The sequence below is a fragment of the Schistocerca piceifrons genome, chromosome 7, assembly GCF_021461385.2.
Source record: "Schistocerca piceifrons isolate TAMUIC-IGC-003096 chromosome 7, iqSchPice1.1, whole genome shotgun sequence".
Classification (NCBI taxonomy): Eukaryota; Metazoa; Arthropoda; class Insecta; order Orthoptera; family Acrididae; genus Schistocerca; species Schistocerca piceifrons.
In genome coordinates this window covers 450,149,456-450,166,450 of record NC_060144.1, presented here as the reverse complement: position 1 = coordinate 450,166,450, position 16,995 = coordinate 450,149,456, and the positions used below count along the sequence as shown (strand labels likewise).

General features: G+C 36.2%; 1 protein-coding gene across 2 annotated transcripts in view; it reads left to right on the top strand.

Moving 5' to 3' along the window:
• Positions 1–12,546, top strand: part of LOC124804654 (FHIP family protein AGAP011705) — a 228,100-nt gene extending 215,554 nt beyond the window's left edge. For both annotated transcript variants that reach the window (XM_047264879.1, XM_047264878.1), the window contains exon 13: positions 12,262–12,546. In XM_047264879.1, the coding sequence (XP_047120835.1) occupies positions 12,262–12,264 (3 nt within the window). In that variant the 3' untranslated portion in view covers positions 12,265–12,546. The remainder of the gene's footprint in view (positions 1–12,261) is intronic.
• The last annotated feature ends 4,449 nt before the right edge of the window (positions 12,547–16,995 follow it).

Here is a 16,995-nt window from a genome sequence, read left to right as displayed (position 1 = left end):
GTTACTAAGAAACTAGCGTTACCAGTTTAGAATTTTTCATGATTCATCCTCAGACGGCTTTCATGCTTTCATCAAAACAGATGATACATAGATTTCCTGTGAAATGTCCTTCTGGCGCATTTGTTTTTTCAGTTTTCTTCTAACGAAATATATTCTCAAAGATAATTTCACAATCACTTATGTTGATTGCACTGTAAACCACTTTCTTTTGGCCAGAAAATGAATTTACAATGTGCACCATGTTTTGATTCACAAAATACGAAATCAAATATATTGTGAAAAATTCAAAATGGGCAATAAAGTAACCTAAAGTGCCTGGTTGCTGTACACCTTCAACAATTTATAACAAGTTATTTATGATAAGGCATTGCCTGTGTTGGTAAGAAGAATAACGTAGAATTCCTGGGTCATGCATGAATAGCCAAAGCAGTTAAGGAAAGTGGGAAATCTGGGTTCGAGTACCGGTCTGGCACAGGTTTTCATTGTCATTATTTCCTTAAACAGCTGATGGTTGTTTGTATTCACAACTGCAGATACAATTCGTGTGTAACAAGTTGTTCTAGTGATGGTTGGCATTTTTGGAATCAGAAAAATCTGGGCTACTAATGCATGGTGCTGAATTTAGGAAATGATCACTATTTAAGATCAGAAATGTTTGAATATGAAAAACTATTGACATACCAAGTTTTTGGAAAAAGTAAAATGATTGTTGGAAAGAGGAGAATGTGAGCTCTTAAGTGAATTGTTTTGATTATAAATAAACAGCTATATTCTCAATGAAAATTTCATCTTTGCCTGCAAGTCATGGATATACCTTTAAAGAACATGTTTACCCAAAAGTCAAATGTGCTGTTATTCTCCGCAGTCTGAAAACCATCCAGTGAGTAATAAATTTTAATGAAATAAAGCATGAATGAAATGTTAGCTATTTACTGTAAGTATTCTGTATGTGCTTTTAACAAAATGAAATCATAAAAGGAAAAATTTATATTAATTTTAGGAGAGGTATAAGAGTATAAGAGCAGGTATGATAGTCCCACCTTGCTTTGTTGCAATGCTTCAAGCTAACTATTGTAATCATCACTTTAGAACCACACCATTTAATCAATACAAATAAACTTATGCAACAAAAAATTATTTAATATTCCATTAAAACAAACAGTTATAGTTCTTTGTGGAACTTGATGTAAACTAAAATAGAATTAATATGAGAGAGTTCCTGCAAAGTCCAAGTACTACTCCTACATTGTGCACCTGTTTAGTAAGTTGGATTCTAATCAGACTTCTGTTAAACCTAGCAGTGGTGGAAACCACCCAATGCTAGTTCATAGTACTACACACATAGTGAACTGTCAAAGCAGCTGTCCACTGGTAGAAGCGAGATGGGTTTCAGCAATCAAGGAAGATTCGACCACTAGGCAGCCTCATATTTGGTTGCTATGGAAATTAATATGACTGGCCAGCAAAATTTTCAGTGGTCCCATCAGAAGTGCCCTTGTTGGATCTCTCTTTTCTATTTGCACATTGGTGAGGGGGTTACTAAACTAAATAATAATAATAATAATAATAATAATAATAATAAATACAGAATACACCAGAAGACATGACAATGTAGCAAAAATAATACATCAACAACTTGCCATACAACATAAACTAATAAAACAACATGTTCCCACATACAAGTATGCACCACAAAATGTACTGGAGAATGATGAATACAAATTATACTGGAACAGAACCATTATAACAGATAAAACAACACCACATAACAAACCTGACATCATACTCACCAATAAAAAGAAGAAATCAACACAACTAATCGAAATATCCATACCCAATACAACAAGTATACAGAAGAAAACAGGAGAAAAAATTGAAAAATACATCCAACTGGCTGAGGAAGTCAAAGACATGTGGCATCAGGATAAAGTTGACATCATACCAATTCTACTATCAACTACAGGAGTCATACCACACAGTATCCACCAGTACATCAACACAGTACAGCTACATCCAAGCGTATATATACAACTACAGAAATATGTGATTATTGATACATGTTCAATTACCCGAAAGTTCCTAAATGCAATGTAACATATACCAAACAGTTAAAAGGAAGTCACACGTGATCAAGGTCCGCGTCACTTTCCATTTTTGACCAGACATAACGTCTGAGAAGAGAAAGAAGAAATAATAATAATAATAATAATAATAATCTTTCCTAGGAAGGACCACCACCAAGTTAGTTTTCAACTTGAAAACCAGACATGATGATAACACAAGGAATGAATCCACTACCCCAGGCACCAGTTACAAGGCTGGGTTTACCTGGTCATCGGATTCCGGGGGACCAGGAGCATCATGTTACACCTAAGGTTGAGAACCAGACAACATCCAGATTATTACACACAAAACAAAGACACTTCATCAGTACACTTAATACTAATACTCACTTCAAACTGGGCAAGATCAAACAACTTAGAGACGTGCTGCAAAAATTCCAGATCAAAATCCGTGCAATCTAGGGAACACGATTTACGGACGAAAACCATATTGACACAGACAACTACAGGATCTACAAAGGAAAACCAGCAATTAAAACTAATGAGAAAGGTCTCAAACAGTTTGGTACAGCATTTGTAGTCCACAAATCTATCAGCGACTCTGTCATTGACTTCCAGTCTGCCTCAGAATGTATATCAACGCTCTCTGTCAAATCGGCCAACAAAGCATATACCTTGATCAACGCACACGCACCCACAAATAATTATAACAAGAAGAACCCCCAAAAAGTGGATGACTTCTCGAATGACATTGAAGAGACCACAAACAAAATTGCCAAACACCATGTAATAATCTTGTTAGGTGACTTTAACGCACAATTAGGCAAAGAGAACAAATACAGGAAAATCACCGGAATCCATACAGCTCACAAGAGAACTAGCAAGAATGTGGAAAGATTGATAAACTTATGCGAAAATTTTGGCCTCGTAATTATGTCAACACAATTTTAAAAACCCAACAAGAAACTGTATACTTGGAAGTCGCCCAACACAATGTTGGATGAATTCCAGATAGACCATGTGGCCATCTCCAAGAGTAACACAACAGAAATTCTGAATGTGAAAACGAGAAGAGGATTTTTTGAATCAGACCACCATCTTCTACAGATGAAGACCAGATTACAACCTAATAGAAAAAAGCCAAAACTAAACAAAGTGCTGAGACCAGACCCCGAATACATAAAACTCAAGAAGGAAAACATCTTACAGGAAATCAGTCAGACAGACACCACAAACTGGACAGAACTTGTGGACGTCCTCAAATCCGCGATGAAATTGGGTCAACCCCTGAGAAGGAGAAAACACAAGTGGTGGAATATAATATGAGACCAAGCAATAGAAGAAAGGACCAATGCCTGGAAAAACTTCAATAGTCACAAAACATCAGAAATATGGCAACAATTTCTAGTAATCCGAAAACAATTCGGAGGGAAAAAAGAAATTATGATAAATGGCGACTAGATGAGATAGAACAAGACTTTAAGAAGAACAACACCAGGAATTTTTATAAGACGTTTAAAGAACATATTGCAGGATACCAGCCACCCAATCTTTGCTTCAAGAAACCGGATGGTTCACTAGAAACTAACACGAAGAATAACTGCCAAATCCTCGCAGACTATTTCAACAAACTTCTCAACTGCGAAAGACCTACAGAGGATATTCACTACCAGACATCTACACCAAATCCCGACGCTAAACCACCAACCATCAATGAAATAGCAGAAATTATCAAGACACTAAAAAACAATAGAGCCCCAGGAGAAGATGGAATTATTGCAGAACTATGGAAGTTAAATGATGAAAGATTAACAGGCAAAATTCACAAAATCATATTAAACATTTAGGAAACAGAACAGATCCCTTCTGAATGGAAATGCGCACTCATCCATCCACTCCACAAAAAAGGGCACAAAACTGAACCAAATAATTACAGGGGTATCTCACTCGTGCCGGTCACATATAAAATCCTATCAAAAGTTCTCATGAATAGATTAGAAGAACAAGCTGACCCACAAATAGGAGAATACCAGGCTGGTTTTCCCAAGGGACAATCCTGCATAGAACAGATCTGGAATCTGAAAATGATTCTCCAGATGAAAACACCCGAAACACAGTGGTCACTCTTGTAGATTTAAAAAGGCCTACGACTCAATAGACAGAGTAGCATTCTGCAACACGCTGGAAGAATTCAGCATTGACAGAAAGACAAGAGCAATCATTCGGCAAACATTAACTGACACAGTCTCCAAGGTCAAATTTATGAGGGATATCTCTGAGCCATTTGAAATCCAAACTGGAGTGCGACAGGGTGACGTACTTTCACCATTACTCTTTAATATCATTCTTGAAAAAATTATCAGGACTTGGGAAATAGAAGTCAATGGAATCCAAATTGGCATTAGAAAAGATAATAGATTCAATGTGAAGTGTTTAGCTTTTGCAGATGATCTTGCAATCCTCACAAATAATAGAAAAGAAGCCACTATCGCCATAGAGAAGTTACACGAAATTGCACAAAGAACTGGCCTGCAAATTTCATATGAGAAAACCCAGTACATAGAAAGAGTGCCACAAGACAAGTTGCCTATTGTGACAACCCATGGGAAAATCGTACAAGTACCACATTTTAAGTACCTGGGAGAAATCATCCAGCCATCAGGGATCAACCTAAAGGTCAATGAGGAAAGAATAAAAAACTACAGAAAGCATATAAACTCATGTGGAACTATTATAACAAAAAGTCCATATCCATTAACGCAAAATTGAGGCACTACAACACTGTCGTACTTCCGGAGGCACTGTATGCATCTGAAACAACACAAATAAGTGGACAAACTAAAATTAAAGGAATAGAGAAACAAGAAAAGAAAATTCTTAGGAAAATTTTTGGCCCTATACAAGAGCAAGGAATTTGGAAGAAGAGACCAACATCAGAATTATATAAATACACAGACATGATTACGGATACAATAAGGAAAAGAAGAATGCAGTTCTATGAACATATCCACAGGATGAATGAAAACCGGGGAAAAACAAAATGCATAAAAGAAGTTGAAGAGGACCTCAAGACAAGCACACTTAACAGTAAACGATGCAGAAAATAGAACTGAATTCAAGAACATCATCAAAAAACATAAATTTGACACCACAACACAGTAGAGACCAGGATGCAAATGGACAGCGGAGCGAAAGAAACAACACAGTGAACACATGAAGAAAATATGGGCTAAGAAAAAACATAAACAATCATCATAACGGAATTCAAGTTCAAATGCTCTCTTTAAATGGGAATAATCGATAATAATAATAATAATAATAATAATAAACTGTTTAAAACATTATGTGTTCTTGTTAACGATGATTGCTGACACTCCATTCCATTGCCAACTACTTGAAGCGTGTTCCTGCAAGGATTTCGCATATACTTGAAGTTATTGCACAGTGATATGGAACGGTGACAAAGAGTGGTAACGAAGAAATTTCCAGAAGCAGCAAAATGTTATGTTACGTAATTGATGATAAAATTCTAAAGCCTAGCTGAATTTGTAGTATTTACCAACAAGTGATATGGCAACCCAAAATTTCAGCTTGACCCCTGAAAACTAGAAAAATAAAACTTGATCTGACATACAGCAAAAATTAGCTCTGGGAAATCTGAAATTTCAGTCCGGAAAACTTAGAGAAATCTTTTGTTGCATATGTAGCTACGGTGTGAGCTTCTGTCGCTGTTGTTTTGATACTACTTCCTTTCTTCCACGTGTAAGTGCTATTTTCTATTTTTATGTGATTGCTACTTCATTTATCTGGTTTGGTCGTGTGCATTGCCACCATCTCTGAGTCCGGAATTGATAATAAAACCACAGTTAACGAAGAACTGTGTCTTGCAAAAACGTGCAGTGTGTCCACAAGCTATGATATAGATTCATGAAGGTGATTGATAAATGTGTGTAGAAAGTTTCATTTGTGCAATGTTTGTTCAGGGTAATATTTGGAAATGTGCAATAGCTAAGGGGCATACATAACAGACACCACAAGACAAGTTCTGTGTATCTCAAGCTCTAGCCAACTTGGCACTATGCTGGACAAAAGTGGGGAACATTGGCAGATTACTTATAACTTGTGCTGAGAGATACCCATCTTGTGTGATGGGAAAAATTGCTGATAAACCTATTTTTTTCACATTTACTTTCATCATAATTTAATAAACACAGCACCATCTCATGCAAAGCCTTGTCATTGTTTGTGTATTCTTCTGATAAGTTTGTGTATTCTTCTGATATGCTTATGCATTGTATGCAAGTAATGAAAACAAAGTTACATACAGTAAGCAAGTTTAAAAGAAAACTGTATAAGCAGCTTCATAAAAGCTACGTCATATGTATGCAAACTATAAATCCAACTTTATAATAGCCAGTTGACTTGATACATTGTATGCAGATAAGTTTCTCAATTGTTCAACATCACATTGCACACTCTCTTGGTGCTGTATTTTCATCTGTGGTTACTGTTTTGGGACATATTACACATGGATCATATTGAGAAGTATGGTCACATTTGAGTCCTTTTTTACAGTTTTGGATGCATCTACAGTTGTGAGTAACTGTTCAAAACACTTTATTTAGACACTGTGTACCATTTTGCTTTTTTAATGAAACAAATATGTGCCGCTACTTTAAAAAGTTGCACAACCAAATTCACAGATCATGTTGACACTATGTAAGCACTCTATATTGAAGCTGTCTTTTAGTAAGTAGAATGTGAAAGGAAAGTAGAACAACTTGTATAACAGAACAAATGCAATGATGTGAACAGAATTACTGTATCATGTACTAATCATAATCTTTTACAGTTTGCAGCTACTGGCTAGTCTGTTTAAAACATAAGCGTCTCCATCTTTTCCTGTCCTGCCACCAAGTTTCTCCCTTTACTTTGTCCTAGCTTGCTCCTCTCTTCACCATACATTCCTTCACCCCAATGATCCATCAGTGTGTCATATTGTTTAGGTCTCTTGCCTCCTATTCTATTGTCTTGTGCTCAGGCTTCTCTTTCACTATTCACTGTCTCATTCCTTGTTCTACTGAGCAGGGTAGCACAAGGGTTAGCACACAGGCCTCACATTCAGGAGGACGACGGTTCAAACCCGTGTCCGACCATCCTGATGTAGGTTTTCCATGAGTTCCCTAAATCACTTCAGGAAAATGCTGGGATGGTTCCTTTGAAAGAGTACAGCCGACTTCCTTCCCCATCCTTCCCTAATCAGATGGGACTGATGACCTTGCTGTTTGGTCCCCTCCCCCAAATCAAGCAACCAGCCAATCAGTCCTTATTCTGCCCATTCTAATTAGTCATATTCTACTTCTTTAAAATTTGGCTCGCAAACCTGTTTCCTGCTCTCCTGCCTTTTCTTCATTACCCACAATTTTGATGGATACATAAATATTGGAGTGTTATACGCTAGGTATGACATTGGCGTCTATTTTGGTGGTACATCCTTTCTCCAGATCAGGTTCCTTAACACTGCAGGAATCCATGTGCTTGCCTTCCCCTTTCACTGCTGTTATCATTCCTTCCATAACCTTCTATTACACTCCCAAGGGTACTTGAAACATTCCACTTTCTTTAGTACCTGCACTCTAATACTTGTATCATTGCTACTCTCCTGTTATTCTTCAAAGTCACCATCATTTCATACTTCTTTGCATTAAACTTCAATCCATACAATCCCACCACTTCTTCCCATTCATTTTCCAGTCCTCACACCATTAAATTATCTGCAGACACCATTGCTTTCGTATTTTCATTCCCTCTTCAATCTGCACTTGTGTCACCTCGTCCATAATGGTGATGAAAAGTACAGAGAATAGTGCACTCCCTTGCTTCAGCCCTCTGTCATCTCTCCTCTTCTTTTACACAACTCACACTTCCTTGATTCATTTCCTTTATTCTTCTTTTTATTCTTCTTGTAGTCAACTTTCCAATCTCCCCCCCCCCCCCTTTTTTTTTTTTTTTGAAGAGTCTCCAAGATGTTACTTTTTTCACTCTGTTGTTGTTGTGGTCTTCAGTCCTGAGACTGGTTTGATGCAGCTCTCCATGCTACTCTATCCTGTGCAAGCTTCTTCATCTCCCAGTACCTACTGCAACCTACATCCTTCTGAATCTGCTTAGTGTATTCATCTCTTGGTCTCCCTCTACGATTTTTACACTCCACGCTGCCCTCCAATACTAAATTGGTGATCCCTCGATGTCTCAGAACATGTCCTACCAACCGATCCCTTCTTCTAGTCAAGTTGTGCCACAAGCTCCTCTTCTCCCCAATTCTATTCAATACCTCCTCATTAGTTATGTGATCAACCCATCTAATCCTCAGCATTCTTCTGTAGCAACACATTTCGAAAGCTTCTATTCTCTTCTTGTCTTAGCTATTTATCGTCCACGTTTCACTTCCATACATGGCTACACTCCATACAAATACTTTCAGAAACGACTTCCTGACACTTAAATCAATACTCCATGTTAACAAATTTCTCTTCCTAAGAAACGCTTTCCTTGCCATTGCCAGTCTACATTTTATATCCTCTCTACTTCGACCATCATCAGTTATTTTGCTCCCCAAATAGCAAAACTCCTTTACTACTTTAAGTGTGTCATTTCCTAATCTAATTCCCTCAGCATCACCCGACTTAATTCGTCTGCATTCCATTGTCCTCGTTTTGCTTTTGTTCATGTTCATCTTATACCCTCCTTTCAAGACACTGTCCATTCCAGTCAACTGCTCCTCCAAGTCCTTTGCTGTCTCTGACAGAATTACAATGTCATCGGCGAACCTCAAAGTTTTTATTTCTTCTCCATAGATTTTAATACCTACTCCGAACTTTTCTTTTGTTTCCTTTATTGCTTGCTCAATATACAGATTGAATAACATTGGGGATAGGCTACAACCCTGTCTCACTCCCTTCCCAACCACTGCTTCCCTTTCATACCCCTCGACTCTTATAACTGCCATCTGGTTTCTGTACAAATTGTAAATAGCCTTTCGCTCCCTGTATTTTACCCCTGCCACCTTTAGAATTTGAAAGAGAGTATTCCAGTCAACATCGTCAAAAGCTTTCTCTTAAGTCTACAAATGCTAGAAACGTAGGTTTGCCCTTCCTTAATCTTTCTTCTAAGATAAGTCGTAGGGTCAGTATTGCCTCACGTGTTCCAACATTTCTACGGAATCCAAACTGATCTTCCCCGAGGTCGGCTTCTATCAGTTTTTCCATTCGTCTGTAAAGAATTCGCGTTAGTATTTTGCAGCTGTGACTTATTAAACTGATTGTTCGGTAATTTTCACATCTGTCAACACCTGCTTTCTTTGGGATTGGGATTATTCTATTTTTCTCGAAGTCTGAGGGTATTTCGCCTGTCTCATACATCTTGCTCACCAGATGGTAGAGTTTTGTCAGGACTGGCTCTCCCAAGGTTGTCAGTAGTTCTAATGGAATGTTGTCTACTCTGGGGGCCTTGTTTCGACTCAGGTCTTTCAGTGCTCTGTCAAACTCTTCACGCAATATCATATCTCCCATTTCATCTTCATCTACATCCTCTTCCATTTCCATAATTTTGTCCTCAAGTACATTGCCCTTGTATAGGCCCTCTATATACTCCTTCCACCTTTCTGCTTTCCCTTCTTTGCTTAGAACTGGGTTTCATCTGAGGTCTTGATATTCATGCAAGTGGTTCTCCTTTCTCCAAAGGTCTCTTTAATTTTCCTGTAGACAGTATCTATCTTACCCCTAGTGAGATAAGCCTCTACATCCTTACATTTGTCCTCTAGCCATCCCTGCTTAGCCATTTTGCTCTTCCTGTCGATATCATTTTTGAGATGTTTGTATTCCTTTTTGCCTGCTTCATTTACTGCATTTTTATATTTTCTTCTTTCATCAGTTAAATTCAATATTTCTTCTGTTACCCAAGGGTTTCTACTAGCCCTCGTCTTTTTACCTATTTGATCCTCTGCTGCCTTCACTATTTCATCCCTCAATTTTTCACTCTATCATACACTTTCTCAGTGTCCAGGAATGCAGCTACTAAATCCTTTCCATATTTTAAGTGTCTCTCGTGGAGCCACATAACAGTAAAAATCGGACCACTGTTGACCTTTCTGGTCTAAACCCATCTTGTTCCTTTCTCAGTCCTCCTTGCCCACTAATTCTGAGATAGTTTCCTGCAACTGGCCCTATGATTCCCTTTTTCCATTCTTCAGGTGTTCTCCTTTCTTTCCATACTGTCACATGACCTGATAGAGCCAATTCACTTGAACAATGCCAGCTGTTCTCACCATCTCCACACTTATTTCATACAATCCTGCTGCTTTTCTTCCTTTTATGGTCTTAATCGCTTCTGATACTTCAGTCTAGGTTAGGTCCATCTCTGCATCCTCTACATTCCACAGCTCCTCATTTTTCTCTTCCATATTTCAATTGGGTTTCAGTAGCTCTTAAAATATTCGTTCCACATCTCCTTCATTTCCTCCACATTCTCACTCACCTTTATTTTTTTTCTTCTCTGATGGGCCAACTAAGGACCACCTGCCAATTTAAATTCATCATTTGATTCGTTGTTCTATTCTTTTCTTTTAGTATTTTTTAATCTGGTCACTATATTTTTTCCTTACCATCTTCTGACCACTTCAGACCAGTTTCTTTCCCACTCTCCTACCTTGTAATACTTCCATACTCAATGATTATTCTCTAATACTTATTTGTCAGTTTTTTCAGCTTTTATATTATTTTTTCTAAATTCTTGTGTGCTTCATAGATTTCAACTTATTGACCTCTTTATTGATTATCATGACTTTTCCATCCTGTGTCTCTTCATATCCTCAACCATTCCCTAGAGGATCTTCTTACTCCCCTCACTGTCCTCTTTCACCATTTTGCCCTCTCTTCTATCCAATTTCTCTTCTTTCCTGCTACCACTCTTTTAGCCACTGTCTTCTCAGTGTATTGTTTTCTTGCTTCCTCATTTATTTCGTGAAAACATATCTGGAATGCTGTTGAACCTGCCCAATTCCTCCTCTACTGACCGAGCAGCTGCCCTGCACATGCCTTCAAGAGCCTAAATTCCAACTTCTGCTAATACAGGATGATTCCATGATGATGATACAAACTATCAGGGTTGATGGAGAAGGAAAATGTATTTATTTTAGGTATGGGACTCTGGTGTGGAAACCCGAGCTGAAAGTTACAAGTGAAGATCATTCTGATGCCTCTGACTGTGGACCTCTTCTACTTCAAGCTCTTTGCTTCCCATATTGTGGAGGGGTTGATGTGGACCAAATCAAGGAAAAAATAAACATGGGCTCCAAATGCATACCTTAATAACTATGAGCACATGCTCAGTATATGTGACATGTTTCACAGTAGCAAAGATGAACAAGTGCTCTTAGCTCCTAAGGTATGCACTTCTGAGCCCCTGTTTATTGGATATTTTTCCTTGTTTTGGTTCATACAACCACCTCTCAAAATATGGAAAGCAAAGAGTTTGCAGTAGAAGAGGTCTGCTGTCAAAGATATCAGAATGATTTTCACATAACATTATACTCTTTTGTTTCTGGCCAGGCCCCCTTAACTCTAATTGAAAACATTTACCTATTTATTCTGTCAACATGCTTTAACATAAGACTACATACTTAATATCTTTCTCCAGTCAGTAGTAACACTTCACAAATTCAACTACTTGTATTTAACCAGTCAGTAGTAACACTTCACAAATTCAACTACTTGTATTTAAAAGCATCAAAACAGCCCATTGTATGAACGATAATTCAGATAAACTACAAATATTCCATTGTATGACACTTCTTACGTATTTGTTTTTGCACATAAGTAATAGTTTAAGTGCTGTACTTAGTCGTCTTAATATCAAGTGAGTCCAGTCTGCTTGTTAGTAACTTTGCAGCTCCACAACTCGCAGCAGACTGCTCTCCCCATGCACCCACCAACTCTTATTTTTGTAGCCACATTGCTGGTCACATCAAAAGCTGTCATTTGACACTGTTTATTGCTTGCCTGATAGAATGTTAGTGGAAAATGTTGTTACTAGTCCTTCTTCTTACAGAAACTTGAAATGTGTAGGTCAGTTGTAATAGATCTCTGGAGAAAATATTTTTTTGGTTAGTGTTTAGTTTTGAAATGGTATTTCTCTGTTTCAGTGAAAATGCAATCAGACGTTAATGGAGAAGGAAGCTTGCCATGTGAAACAAAATATGTAAGGTGCTGATTATTTGCTGTATTTTAAAATGTTTATGAATGTTAAGTACCTTCTGGCAGAATATTTATTTCTACAAGTGATAAAGTTGATATTAAAGATGACAAAGTAAATGTACAGGTTATTCTAATTTAAAACTGATTAACTGCTCATAAAAATGTATATTATATTATGTGATATGCTATAATAATTTTAAAATAAACAACTCATCCTTTGTAGAATATCGTTACATCTTGTGTTTTAATGAGTTTGAAGTGTGATTCTAGAAAATGACCTATCTGTATGTCTTGCCATTACAGATGTTGCCCTGTAAATAATGGTGATGAATTAATGTTTTGCAAGATTTGAGTAAATTTTGAATGTGTGTGTTTTAATCGGGCTACAGCAGACTGACAGAAATATGTAAAAATTAAAAGGCTTGTTAGTTTTCAAAGTGTTGAATACCTTATTGCGGTGAAATGTGGAGGGAAGGATTTTAAGAACTGGGACTTTGTATGGAATATGCACAAACATTATCTAGTATAAAACTGCTTGCTGTAAGACCTATATATTTCTGTCAGTGTGCTGGGAGCTGTTACCATTAAATGGGCTGAAGTTGATAGGTTTTGGGTTTTAAATTTAAAATATTTCTGAAACTAATAAAATTAATATATTAGGTTGTCTTTCAGAGTTTGGGTATTGAGCTCTAGTAATGAAAGTTTTGATCTTTACTACTTTTTGCTCTAACAGATCGTAAAATTAAAAAAACCTGATTATCTGTTATGCAATAATTGTGGGTTGTTTATGACTCTAGGCTGGCTTTGATTGCTCTGAAACTGTATCAGTAATTGAAAAATAAATCTGCCATAATAATTGAAGTTAATACTAACTCCAGAGTAATGTACAAAAAAAGTTTAAGGACAAAAAATGGGCCACAAATTTGCTTTGTGAAATTTTGGAGAAACAAACACTCTTCTTCATTAGCACTAAAAGCTGTCTGACCAGCGTGTGTTTTATCATGATGACTGAATTGTTTTTACGGGTTCCTTTGGGAATTTTATAGCCTTGGATAACCTTGTTAATGCTTATTTTTCCATTTAAAATTTCAGTGGAACACAGTTCTAAAACATCCAGACTGTATTTATTCAGTTCACCCTACCCATTATTATACACATGCAGTATTTTCACACTGATAAGTCTTACAATCTTAACAGTATGAGGCAACAAACAGTATTAGGCACAAACAGAACTGCAATCTGTATAACAAATTCGTAAGTTAACATACAGATATTTGCAAGAATGACTTCCTCTCTCCACCACTAGACTGTTAAAAGACATTTGTTGGTGCATCCACTGCGTCACATTGTTGCTGTGTTCATTATGTTACATTCTTGAATCATTCACGAATGTTTGTTCTTAAAAGAACTGCTTGAGAAAAGACAGTCAAGTCCATCCTGATTTCACCAAGAATTTGCAAAGTTTTATTTATATGTCTATAAATAGATAACAAAAATAGATTACCTTTTGTTACTGCTCTCGTTGTCATTGTGAAGGACCAATGCATGGTATACAGAAGATCTAGGCACACAAGTCGTTTTATGCCAGTAATACAAATAAAAGTTTCAGCTCAGTAAAAAAGTTAAAAAGTCAGTGCTTCTGAAAAGATTAGTATTCAGATAGAGATTTGCAATACTGTACATCTAGCCATTGACATGAACAGTAAATATAATAACTAAAGTACAAGAATTTTAGTTGCCAATGTGGAGTTAATTTAATATAAAATGTTTTTTGAGCTTCTATGGCCAGCTTCAGCCCAGTCATCAACTTCACCCCATTTGGTGGTATATACATATTTTAGCCATACATATTTTAGCCACCTTTATTGGTTATAGTTTACTTCTGGACAGTTCTCTTGTTTGTCTATGCCTTTTCTGTTTACTTAGATGTAGTACATTGTTTATGTATTTAATGAAGTAAACATTTAACTTGAAAGTTTTGGCAATCTGTGTTGTGATACTTCATTGTCATTATTCATTGTTTCTTTATGTGAAAATGGATTCCTCACCTATATTTAGGGGAAAATTTGTTGCTCTAACATCATTAACTGTTGTCTTCAGAAGTGCAGATTGTATATTCTTTGGAAAGTTATTTTGAAAATGTTAAGTGCATCTATCTTTGAAATTAATGGCAGTATGTTTTAGAGTTGTTATGTATTATATCAGATAATGTTACTTTAAATCCGTCTTGATTGCAAATTTTTTTATTATTCATATGACCGGTTTCGGTTCATTCAGAACCATCTTCAGATCTGATATTTAAGTTACAGGAGTAACCCGTCCAATTCAGCAACTTTCACATGTGACGTAGCATGTGAAAGTTGCTGAATTGGACGGGTTACTCCTGTAACTTAAATATCAGATCTGAAGATGGTTCTGAATGAACCGAAACCGGTCATATGAATAATAAAAAAATTTGCAATCAAGACGGATTTAAAGTAACATTATAAAATCACTGATTGCTGTTATCCCATAAGACATTATGTCTGTTTTTGCAAATATTATATCAGAGGCAGAATTGTCTTAGAATCATGGAATAGTATCAAAATGTGTCGTGATGCATAAACAAAATATTTATTTTAGGACAGACTGCGGTATATAATAGTGATGGCGAAGTTACCTTGAAATATCTGAATTACAGTTTGACATCTTTGGAACACAGAATGACATCTTATTGAAGACAAATTTTAGACTGACAGAGGAAAACAAGATTTTTCGGTTACCGTGGGTATTTTCTAGAAAGATTAAAATGTTTATGTACTAAAAACACCAGTGAGAATGAGTAGCAGAAATTTGTAATAATACTGATGTTTTACTACTATCTTTTATGGAAATGTAACTTTCTCCATTTAATTAAAAAGGAATGCTTTGATGCCCATCCTGTAATTCATTCCTGTTACATAATGTTTTCTTGTTTATTTACTATTTTTTGAAGAGAAAACAAAGTAGGTGTACATGTTTTAGGAATTAAATATTGTGTACTCAGTAAAGTAGTGTGACATAGTTTTAATATTATGAATAATATTAAAACTGTCACACACTACACCATGTGGCTATGATAGTATTTGTGGACCATTTGTATTGGAGATAGTTCAAGTCCTGATAAGTTGGGTCACCAGTTTATATGTTTTTATGAAAGCAATGCATTAGTGGTGAAAATGTGTAATTTCTATATTGTACCTCTTACACTTGGAATTTGAATATGAGGTGCCAAATTTTCTGTCCATGCTACAACCATGCTGATGATAAAGTGCTGAGCTTTGAAAGCTTTTTTAATTACATATGAAGATGTGAAACTTCCAGAAATATTAAAGAGCATATTTTGTGAAGAATTTTATTATTGGAAGCAGGATTTTAGTGTATTGTATTATTGTATTTTATCTTGCTATTTGATCTCTTTGATTTCCATAAATCGTATATAGGCTCATTGAACATGGGGTAATCAGATTACTGTGAGCAAACTCGGTGTACTGCAAGGAATATAATGAAGTGCAGAATAGGGATCACATAAGCTCGGTTGTTAGACGTGTGCAGCTCAAGCATGTACCCTTTTCCCCATTTTTAAAGGAGTCTGCTGGTAGTCGTTTATTTCCTGGTGGGAGGTGGATTAGAATATTGGTGATTATTTAAATTTATTAGGATAACCCATACCCGTGGAAATTGGACTGCAAAATATCTAATTCGTGTGGTGAGCGTGGTAGTGATATTACCAGATTCCTCTAGAGATTATGTTATCATATTTTGTATATGTGTGTTTCATTGTTTTCAGAGCCTTATTATAGTATTGTTGTTACTGCATTGACGCACACGTAAGGATAATACAATAGTATTGGTGATAAGTCCATATTCAGTAATTTCAATAACTGAGGGTTCTCAAAAATGTAAATAAGAATTCAACCATGTTATCTTGTGAAAATAATTTATTCCACTATCCTTGGACTAACAGAACCCCGGTGCTTCCGTGGTGAACTTCGATACCATGTAAGAGATTTGTAACAAAAATACACAGTTGTATTTCTTTGTGTCAGCAAAATACAGAAACTGTTGGGTTTCCTTGTGACAGAGCGGCAGTTGCTTTAGTGTGATGTCTAATCGTCTGTGTGAAACTACACATTGCAGTAGACAGTTTACTTCCACTTTGGACGATTGATGCTGTAAGACTGTGCTTATTTTGCAGTGAAGTTAATTTTAACATTTCTGTAATCGATCTTCAATCAAAATGATTCAATATTGAAAATTTTTTGAAACAGAAGGTCCTGTTAATTCAATTTTTAAAACTTCAGGGTGCTTTACTTTCTTATTTTTGGTGTGATTATAGCTTTATTAAGCACACAGGTAACAAAACACATGAGAAGAAGCATGTCTGTTGTAAAAATCCTTTTACTGGCAAAAAATATTTTGGCTTTGAGTACTGTATACATACACGAATTCATATGAAATATTCGTTTTTTTTCTTATAACCAGTACTATGAATGTCATTGTGAAGTTTCTTTACATGTGCTGATAGTATTGAGGATTTGGTGCTGCTGCAGTCCAGATGAACTTGCCATCCATTGTGTAACTCTGTAATAAATTTTACTATTTTGCTATGTATTTAGTGCACATATTTGTAGCTGTTAAAGTTACAAATGACTCTTCATTAC